General features: G+C 42.2%; 1 protein-coding gene across 6 annotated transcripts in view; it reads left to right on the top strand.

Annotated features, from left to right (window-relative positions):
• The window catches only part of adcy3a (adenylate cyclase 3a), a 69,475-nt gene that overhangs the window by 42,177 nt on the left and 16,123 nt on the right, over positions 1–11,175 (top strand). For all 6 annotated transcript variants that reach the window (XM_005947259.3, XM_042214001.1, XM_005947258.3 and 3 more), the window contains exons 8-14: positions 1,274–1,439; positions 1,605–1,724; positions 4,184–4,326; positions 8,127–8,288; positions 8,480–8,567; positions 10,592–10,708; positions 10,890–11,170. In XM_005947259.3, coding sequence (XP_005947321.1) covers positions 1,274–1,439; positions 1,605–1,724; positions 4,184–4,326; positions 8,127–8,288; positions 8,480–8,567; positions 10,592–10,708; positions 10,890–11,170 — 1,077 coding nt within the window. The remainder of the gene's footprint in view (positions 1–1,273; positions 1,440–1,604; positions 1,725–4,183; positions 4,327–8,126; positions 8,289–8,479; positions 8,568–10,591; positions 10,709–10,889; positions 11,171–11,175) is intronic.

The raw sequence follows: 11,175 nt of genomic DNA, 5'->3' as shown, positions 1-11,175 counted from the left end.
GACAGTGAGTGAATACTTTGGCTATAAATTAGGTAGTGAGTACACAGAAAGTGTGCTTCATCAGTTGCATTGATCAATACTGATTGGACTGTGTTTCTCACATGGTCCCATTTTCCTTATTTCTCCTTCGATGTGAGTGTTTTCATGTGTCGGCTCATGTAAATAACATGCACAAAGTAGATGTGCTGCGTTTTAGTTTTTAGGTCACTGGAGATGTGAATAAAGTTCTTACTCTGAACCAAACATTTATATCATGTTTTTGTCTGTATCAGCTACTTGGTGTGTTTCAGAGAAGAGTCGCTCGACTATTCCCAGCCAGAAACAAATGATGCTGATGCTGCATGAATTGGCTAAGAGATCTGAAACTGAACCTGAAACTAAAGACACTCACTGTTACCTAATTAAACCACTTTTGCCTTTAAAACTGACAGAGCGATTCAACACGGTGCTGCTAACATTCCTCAGAGACTTTGGTCCTTAGCTTCCATGTTGTGTTGACGCGACCTGCTGCCTCGCTGTAAGCTTTCTGGTCATGTTTTCACCCAGAGCACTGATGCTCACTGGATATTTCCTCTGTTCTGGCCTCCCTCTCTAAACACTCGGGAGAAGTGATTCCAGTAGATCAGTCAGTCTGACACCAACAACTTTAAAGTCATTTAAATCGTCTTTTTTCTGATTCTTGCTTTGAACTTCATCAGGTCATCTCCACCATGTCTACATGTCTAAATTGAGTTGCTACCATGTGATCGATTAATGGTCTGATTCTTCTGTCTGTCTGCTAACAGCAGGCTCTCTGCACCTTAATTGGATATTTCTCTGTTTTTTGTATCACCAGCTTCACAGCAGCTTGGTGCTCTCTTGTGGTTATTTTGGTTGAAACTGAATGTCAGTGATATGTTTTTTCATACTGTTTTTTTTAAACATTTATAATCGGAAGTTATATTATTATATTCATACGTTTTAAAAAGCTGTCATGATTTCCTCCCAATAACCGGATAAGAAGATGAATCTGTTGCTGTGAACCTCACCATCAAATGTTTTACTTTAAACTGCTTTAATTCTTTGTGGTTTTTGTGTTATTATCACAAGTTTAGGCTTTAAATGTTGTGCATATATTTACATTCAGTGTGTATTGATATTTTAGATTGGGGAAATAAATGCATAACCCAAAATACTCATACACAAAGCGTCACTTTGCACAGCACTTAATGTGGAAGTACAGTTGGTAGAACAATGGCCCGTGTAATCTGCGCCACCTTGTATGTGTGTACAGCCGTGTGCACATCTCACAAAGCACCATGGAGTGTCTTCATGGTGAGTTTGATGTGGAGCCGGGGAATGGCGGTGACCGCTGTGACTACCTGAGGGAGAGAGGCATAGACACCTACCTGGTGGTTGTTCCAAAAGCACCTGTGGGAAAGAATGGCATTAACAGCGTCGTAAGTAAAACGCTCCATACTGCTCTGCAGGTATTTCTATAGTCAGCGTTTACTTGTTGTGAATATGTTGCTGTATGTCGAACATCCACAATGCATGATACAAACAAAAGTCCTTCAGTTCTTCATAATAAACTCAGCACTTGCTGTTTGCTTGTTTCACATTAGAAACTGTCCGTAACCTCGTCCAATGGAAATTCCCCTCTGCTGATCAACACCACAGACTGTAATGGCAGTGTTCACACAGCCTGCACCACACCAGAGGAACCAGAGGAGCTGGACACAAGGGTAACCAAAGAGATGGTGTTTTCTCTAGGGCTGGGTTTTGATTATCGATTCATCGATTAAAATCGATTCTGGCTTGGATAACGTGATATCGATTCATTAAAATCCTGAATCAATTTTTAATATGAATTTATTTTGCCTGAAACACCAGAATCTCAGGTTAAACCTCACAAAATTTCAACAACCACCAAACAGCTGAAACAGTAAATGAGAGCAGGAACACGGATTCTGCACAAAGACGTAAACACAAAGCGCGAAGCCGCCGACGCATCAGGATCAATGAGATGTGACTTTCTCACCCGACGACACGGACACGCCGTCGGGGCTGAAAGCCGACAGCTCGCTGATTTGGAAGCGTCGGCGGGCGCTTTGTGTTTACGTCCTTTTGGCGCTGATTCAGAAGCTGCAGGTTTGATCTCTCTCCAAACAACATCGACTGAACCAGCAGACAAAGAAGATCCAAACTAGCTTCACATAAACATCGTCACGAATTTCCTCCGACTTTTGTTGTTTTGCTTCCACCAGGATAAACACTTCATGTAGAGCTCTCGCTCTCTCTCGCTCTCTCTACATCGATAATCAAAACCCACCCTTACTGACTACCCACCATCTACGCTGTCGCCCGCTGTTTGTTTTTGTTTTTTTACTTACTTCCGACACGAGAGCCTCATTTCTGCTGTTCATTACTGAACAAATGTAAACAAATTATGCAACATTGCAAAACGCTCAGCTGTGTCTCTAATCAAACCGCTGTAACTTTGCTCTGCTTCACTTCGTTTTTGATCTACTGCACAATATTTTTAAGGTCATCTGCTAAAAAAAAAAAAAAAAAAAAAACAAAAAAAAAAAAAAAAAAAAAAAAAAAAAAAATAAAATAACCCAGGCCAGGAAAATCGCCTTCATGTTTTTCTGTTTTATCGCTCAGTTACTTTGACACAAAGGCCTCTGCTGTGACGCTCACACCTCTGATAAAGTCTGGTGTCAGCTTCCTTTTTATCGATCTAAAAATATAGATATGTACTGATAAGTGATCAGAATTATAATGAATAATAAATATTATAAATAAATTATATTTCTATTTATAATATTTCTCAGGCAAAATTTCTCTGATTCAAATCAAATCGATTCTAGAAATCAGTGACGATGCCCAGCCCTGGTTTTCACACATTAACAGGTGCCTGAAAGTCCTTCATCACACAGTGCTGCTTTTTTCCTGTCCTTGTCTGTTCTGATTGTGCCACACTTTGGCATTCTCATTCCCATTTTGCATTATCGTGGCTGTAGCTCAGGAGGTAGAGCAGGTCATCCACTAATCGGAAGATGACCTGAAGGTCGTCACTTACCTGAGCAAAGACCACAACATCACCATATCACCAGCTGGCACGGGAAGGTGCACCGTTGCTCTAAACACACACACAAAAATTACTACACTCCTCAGTGACAACAGTACCTATAGACCAAACAGCCACTTCATAATCACATGGGACAACATAGAAGAGCCACCTCCAGGGGACAAGACTCTGTCTGCATCTAAAGGTCAAAGGTCACCCTTTTGACGATGTCAGTGCTCACATTTTGGACAGAGAAGACAGATGGTTTAAAAGAGGAGTGAAAGAAGCATCTGTGTCCACTGTGAGCGACCATCTTTGAACAGAGGGCGGGGCTTACGACACCAACTGTCTGCCATCTATAATCCAGTTCTGAGATCCTTCCCAGACGCCTTAATGCCCACTCACATCCTGGGCCTCTGAGGTGAAATATAATGAAATATAAGGAATATAATGGTTAACATAATGGTTTCTCATAAAGCTACAGTGTAGGTTGTGTTCTTCACAGCAAAACTGAATCTGTGTGAACAATATCTGCATCACTACAACAGAACAAGCAGCATTAAATGCACAAAGCTGGATTCTAAAGATCACATTTAAATTTGTGTTCATGTGTTCAGTGTAAGCACTGAATAACAATGGTCACCACAAACATGTGGCAGCATGTATCAGGTGTCTGAGGAGCACTTCCTCTACAAGGATTCTGGGATAATGTTCAGTGAAAGATTAGAAGTTCAACTTTTGGCAGGATTCATCAGCAGCTCCAGGAAACATCTGATGAAACTTATTACTCTAGATCAGGGGTAGGCAACTCCAGGCCTCGCGGGCCGGTGTCCTGCAGGTTTTAGACATCACCCTGTGTCAACACAACTTCAACACATGTTGAGGAGGTCATTTAGCCATTTGAATCAGCTGTGTTGGATCAAGGACACATCTAAAACCTGCAGGACACCGGCCCTCGAGGCCTGGAGTTGCCCACCCCTGCTCTAGATCCTCCAGAATTAACCTCATTTTTTCCAGCATGCTTTGCTTATCTATTTAGTTAGTCTATACTTGTGAACTGGATAAAGAGCAGACTCCCATTTTATGAGGAGGCAAGAAATCCTAAACTGTACTCTAACCTTTGGATTGCAGGTGGTGAACCCATCGTTTCCTAATCCCCGAAGGAGGCTGAGGCTGCGGGACCTGGCTGAACGGGTGATTGATGCTCAGGAGAATGAACAGGAGCTCAACAAACTCCTTAATGAAGCTCTGCTGGAGAGAGAAACGGTTCAAGCGTAAGTGAATAGCCTCACATCACTGTGACGGTGCCGATCAGCGATACTGGTTTCTTGTTTCTTGGGGTGGCTGTAGCTCAGGAGGTAGAGCAGGTCACCTACTGATCGGAGGTAGGTGACCTGTGGGTCGATCCCTGGCTCCTCCAGTCTACATGTCAAGTATCCTTGGGCAAGATACTAACCCCAAGTTGCTCTCCGATGCATCCATCGGAGCATGAATGTGTGTGAATGTAGTTAGAAAGCAATCCGGTCGTTCAGTCTGACGTCACTAGCCGTGTCTGGGCCTAAACTCCGCTGCAGGTCCATATATCAAACGATCACTATGGCATTACTGAGAGTTGAAAAACTGTCTAAAGTCTTTCATCTTTAATAAAATGATCAGCGTTCTGCTCTACCAGGTGTAACAATTGAGTTTAACATCCAGGCATCCATGAAAACGGAATTTATGACATTTAACGGAGTTAGAAGTTAGCAGGAAGTTAGCTCGCTAGCTTCTATCTAAATACAATATAGCATGTCCTGACTGCGGGGTTTTGGAAACAAATTAAAACGTACAGCTCTGTTATCACTTCCAGCATAAATGAAGACAGAAAACTAAACAGCAGTGACGTTTGTAGGGTTACTGAAGTTGGGCTAGCTGGTATATAATGATGTGCTACGTGACCGCTAGCGACACAGCTATGTTAGCATAATATAAACAAGCTAACTTTTTTTCCACTCGATAAAAGTTAACGTGAGTGTTCTCGGTGGTCAGGAACAAATGTAATCGCATGGCAGGATGCTGTAAAAGGACCAAACTTCAGCCAGGAGAACAACTGAGATAATCCATCCACAATACGAGGTTAGTCATTCATATACTGCTGCATGGGCTGGGCTGTAGTTACATCCTAAGGTTTTAAAAACTGAGCTTAAATAAATGATTAGCGGTAATAAAAGCCGAGGGAGGTCAACAGTGATCACTGACTGTTTTAGGAGCTTTTTGAGATCAAATAGAAGAAAATACATAACATTAAACATGTTAACAACACAAAAGCCATATTAAACGCAGACTACTTTAGACCCGGAAGTAGGATTCGTCGTGTCATCACTTAACAACCGGATAAGTTGCCTTTTTTGCCATGATGCCAGGTCTCTCTTGAAAATTAGATTTTTAATCTCAATGAGATTTTTTACCTGGATAAATAAAGGACTAATAATAAGTACAGAGAAAGTGCTTGTGAGAATGGGTGTGAATGTGGCATGTTGTATACAGCGCTTTGAGTACTTCGGCAGAGTAGAGAAGCGCTATAGAAGAATCAGTCCATTTACCATTTGTTATGCTGCTGGTGCTTCAGTGGGTTATCACTGAGTGAGGGGTTGACAGGTTGACTGTTGGTACTTTTAAATGTCTCCACACCGACAATACCATTTACAGCTTTTTGCTGTTTTCATAAATATTACACATGACATCTTTGTCACTTATCTTCCACTCTTTGTGGAAGATAAAAGGTTATGGTTAGGCTGTGGTGGTCAGTCACCAACACAGTGAATCCTGGGTTCAGTCTACTTCAGGCCATAGTTTTTTGGTGGCATTTTTTTCCTTCCTCATTACTTTTTTTCTCATTAGTTTTGCATTTCGCAAGGTCAGTGTCAGTATTGGTGGCATGAGGCGATACCTGCACCCTATAGAGGTTGCACAGGTAGTCCAACTCACCCAGATGACACATCAGTACATCCCAATGCCAGAACGTTTGTGGAATCTCCAGCCACGTAGGACATTCCAAGATAACGGCAGTTACTCTTGGACAGGGCGGCAGAAAATGATTAACCCATCAGCAGGACCGATGTCTGAGATACCTGAAGTCCTGACATTCCCTTCTGGGCTGTCACTGCAACGGATCACGGTTGATCGGTAATCCGAACCGATCCCACTCCACGGTTCGGCAGCACGTGATCCGAAGATTCAAAAAAGAAGAAAAAAAAAGTATGTGTATGGTGGCGTGGTGGGTCTGTCAAGCGATACTTATGGCCAGCGCTAGCGGTCCAAGTGGAGGAGCAGAGGCATTTAAGCAGCCCTTTGCTGCCCAACCCGACCGGGCTAAAGCTATTACAGAAGCTACTGGGGTGTTTAGCTGCAGACGGGAGGCCGTATTCTGTTGTGCAAAACAAGGTTTAAACTATGATGAACGTGCTTGAGCCACGCTATGATATCTCGTTGCGCGTCCACTTCAGTGACAAGATCGTTCCAAGCATGTATGAGCAGGAGATTTTTACATTTATGGCTGAACTGATCCAGGCATCTTCTGTTGCCCAACTACAAATGACAGCTCAAAGCCCTGTACTGCCCTATATTGCACCTTAATTTGTTTTTATATAACTGTGTGGAGTGAATCTTGAGTTGAATGTTTTCAATAGGCAAAAAATACTTAAATAAGTAAATGTTAAAATTTTGTCCTTTTTTCTGTTTTTGCTGATCCGAAAATCGATTTGATCCGTGACTTAAAACCGTGATCCGATCCAAACCGTGAGACTTTTGATCCGTTGCACCACTAGTCGCTGCCTGGCACTGTGGAGCCAGAGTGACATCTGCCATAGGCTATCCCAACTGTCTTAGAGCGAGAGGCAGGGTACACCCTGGAGGAGTTGCCAGTCTATCGCAGGGCTAACACACAGAGACAAGCAACCATTCATACTCACACCTATGGGCAAATTAGAGCTACCAATAAAACCCAACCCCACTAACTGCATGTCTGTGGGAGAACCCACGCAAACATGACGAGAACATGCAAACTCCACACAGAAAGACCGCAACCTGATGGTGGACTTGAACTCAGGACCTTCTTGCTGTGAGGCAACCGTGCTAACCACCGTGCCACTTAAGTTATTCTGGTTCTGATTAATTACTAAAGCTTAGCTTTGACATCTAGCAATAGCCACAAATATGAAACAACAAGCTAGTTTTATAACACACAGGTAGCAGTATTGCAACAACCGCTCTAAAAGTAAATAAAAGTGTACTATAGTGTAATAGATATTTGTGAAAACCAGGAAAACCCATCATCCTGGACTACATTAACGGCTGCATCAGTACAAAGTTAAGTGAGCTCTTAGGATCTTCACAGGAAAGAAAACAAGCATGCCTGGTGTGGGGTCATTGGCTATTATAAGGGGGTTGAGGAACACCATGTCCTTGAAGTTGTTGTCTGGTTTGGACAGATGTTGTAGTGGAGCTTCCATGATTGGTCACATCAGAGCGTGTTTCCCACTGTGAGATACCAAGTGAGCTTTGAAAGGGAACCATCAGTTGAGTTTCAGTTAAATTCCATTATGTGTTTTTGAAGTGGTAGTTTAATTTTTTGAGCAGTATATTTAATAATCTTTAACCTTCCAATCTTGTATCCACATGTGGGAAAAGTGGAGCCAGTGATCAAACCAAATCTCTGATTGAAGTTCAAGTAGGCAGCAGAGATTTCCTTTTCTTGCTCGTGGTATAATATGTTATAGTGTTTGTTTGCAAATTGGCAAACTCCAACTCTTACTCTAAACAAACGCACCTGTCTTAAAATACCATAAATAAGACGTAATCAGTCCATGTTGTCATTGGTGTTGTTTGGTTACTGGCGTGACCCTGGTTCTCTGAAAATCAAGCGCGGTATCTCACTAAGGCAACCACATTCTGGCGTGACCAATCATGGAAGCTCCACCTCCACCGCGCCTGCCCAGGTCAGACCATTCACTTCAATCGCTTCACTTCCATAAAATGTTAATAATGTTACAACCAGTGTGCTGCATTCACTGTCACTAAGCTTGTTGTTCCTCAGTCTGAAGGGGAAACACACCAACAAGCTGTCCCTCAGGTTTGTGGATCCAGAGCTGGAAACACGCTTCTCTGTGGAGAAGGAGAAACAGAGCGGGGCTGCCTTCTGCTGCTCCTGTGTGGTTCTGCTCTTTACTGCAGTGATGGAGGCGCTCATAGACCCCTGGTGAGTTCACAGGTCTGTTTTACTCATTCACATTTTGGGCAGGATGGTTTATATCACCTACTCTCCTAAGAACAAAAGAAAATGAAAGCAAAAGTAAGCCTACACACTTTGGCAGTGTAAACTGGAAGTCATAACTGTAATAATAATAACTCACTAATTACTCTCCACTACGTTCACGTGTTCTGGAACAGGCTGATTGCAAACTACATCACCTTTGCAGTGGGGGAGGTCTTACTGCTCATCCTGACCATTTGTTCTCTGGCTGCCATCTTCCCCAGAGTGAGTTATAACACATTCTTAGACTTCATTTACAATGTGATTAGGAGGATTTTCTTTTCTTTTACAACCTTGTTCAGATACAGAATCGATTAAACACACGCTGAATTTGTTTCGTTAAATTGTTTACAAGCAAGTGGTGGGATCGTTTGGATATATGTAACCTCTCAGCGACTTATGGGTCATTGCCTTCTTCTCTCACTGTGCTCACAGTCAATCCTCTGGAAAGCACCAGTGGCATTTTCTCTCACACAGTTGTCCACATATTGTCACAGCTTTGGGGCTATGCTAATGTTGGAAATCATGTTAACAAAGTGTTACTACTGATTTTTAATTGCTAACACGGTATGGAAAATGTATCAGTTATTTGTCTAGGTTTCATAAAGTTGTAACTAATGTGTTGTTTAGTTTCCCTTTAGCTCGCTCTGGTTACGTTTAGGTCCTAAAAGTACTTTGTTAGGTTTAGGAAAAGATTATCACTTGAGTTAAAATCCAAGTTTCCCATTGTCCAAAGATATTGGATGATAAGCTAATTGGTGACTCTAATTGGCCATTGATGTGAGACAGAAACAAGTTTCCACTAAATGTGATCCCAAATGTGCAAATCATGCATCGGCTCTTCAAATGTTTTAAACTCAGACCTACAATTCTAAAAGTTTGTTTTGGAGGTTTTGGGCTTTTCCCATATAGACAGTGTATCATCTGCTGCAGTCTTTACTGTACCCTCCCCTCACACAGCCCAGTTTTTCACACACAAAAACACCTACTAGACAACGTTCTCTGCAAATGTGGTGACATTACACAGATTTAAAACATTTTCCTCCCGTATCGTTCATTTCACGAGTCAGTATAACTGCTACTCTCAAACACCTCTATGATTGTATCACTTACCTGCGTCTCCTGTAGAGTCACAAATAGAGAAATGGGTAGAGAGAGATTATATTGAGCGTTCAGAGGAGCTGAAACAATAGATATGAAATGACTAAAACAAGGACCAACCTTGAAAATTATTCCTTTTTTTTGCTTTTTAAATTTAGATGATAGTGGGTGCAGTGATGTTACGTTATATACAAAGATTATGTTTGTTTATTGATATCAAAAATCTAATTAACAACCAGTTAATATGCAGCTAACAACAGAAAAAGGAAAAATGTTTACAAAACTGTCTTAATTCAATTTTGACATATAATTCAGGTAAGTAAGTTTAATACTTAAGACCGGGGTTAAAGTTTAAGTCTGAGCCACATGTGCCTGCCATGTACTGGATAAATATGTGATCTTCTGAAGTCATGGAAAAAAGCCGTGTGTTTATCATAGAGTACTTTTTCAGGCAGTACTTTTGATCCTCCCTCTTCATGGAAATTTAGATGTATTGATATTTTGCAGTCGGGTGAATATTGACAGCTGATGTCACGGCCTCCGCTCAGCTCAGGGCTGCAGCACACACTGATTACATGGACCGAGAACTGCAAGGTCACTGTAAACACTGCATGTAGCTCTGCAGGACTTATCAGTGCTGCATCCAATATAACAACGTCCTAGGCCTGCAGTGTCCGTTTAAAGAGGCTAAATATGTGGTCATCTTTACTCCAGAAAGATCAACATAGGTGAGAGGATTAATGATGCCCGGGCTCACAGTTCTGGTGTTGTGAAAGGCTTCGAGACACCTAAAAGCGTCTGTCATGTTAAAACCCATCCTTTTGTCAGATAGTGTGTGTCAATTCAGTGACTTCCCCGAGTACACTTTCATGTAGTATACAATGTACACTATGCTGTTAGTGTGTAGTAATGTGAATTTTAACACTGTAGCGCTATCTCAGATCAGAGTTGTGCTGCAGGTCTGTGTACCTCACCCATGAATTGTTACCCAAAGCAAAGCCTAAATGTTTGACACATGAGAAGTTTTTCTTTTAACCTTTCACACATCTGTGACCAAAACACATTATGTTGTTTGTCTCAGCCACAGTGACAGTATGACTGTTCATGAATAAAAGCTTTCATTACTAAATGGATGGATTTCATGTCAGGTCTTTGCCAAAAAGCTGGTGTCTTTCTCCACCTGGATTGACCACACACGTTGGGCTCGCAACACTTGGGCCATGACCGCCATTTTCATCCTAACCATGGCTGACATAATGGACATGGTGAGCTCCTCATTTGTTTTTAACATCTAGGCTAAATGCACCTTTTTGCCAGTAAGCAGGTGAATTATGTTAAAACTAGAGCCAATGCAACATAAAAACTCTGGAGCTTATTGTGGGGGGACAGATATTGCAAATTTGAATGATGGTAAAGCTGATGGCTTCGTGCCTGTCTGCTGTGTAGCTTAGTTGTCTGCCTCAGGTCCCAGACTCAGACACCACCACAGTGGCTCCCTCCTCCTCGTTGTCCACCGTGTCCAGCCTTGAAGGTTGCCTGAACAATCCCAAATATTACAGCTACGTTGCTGTGCTGGCACTGATGGCCACCACAATGCTGGTTCAGGTCAGTCACATGGTTAAGCTTACCCTGATGCTGCTCATCACAGTGGCCACGGGCGTCGTTAACGTCTACAGCTGGAAGGACATCTTTGACCGCTATGACATCGCCCGCTTCCACGACTACAGGTGAA

This window comes from Haplochromis burtoni, unplaced genomic scaffold, assembly GCF_018398535.1.
Source record: "Haplochromis burtoni strain Fernald_Lab_line unplaced genomic scaffold, NCSU_Asbu1 Contig_510, whole genome shotgun sequence".
In the NCBI taxonomy this organism is placed as follows: Eukaryota; Metazoa; Chordata; class Actinopteri; order Cichliformes; family Cichlidae; genus Haplochromis; species Haplochromis burtoni.
This window is presented reverse-complemented; position numbering and strand designations above follow the sequence as displayed.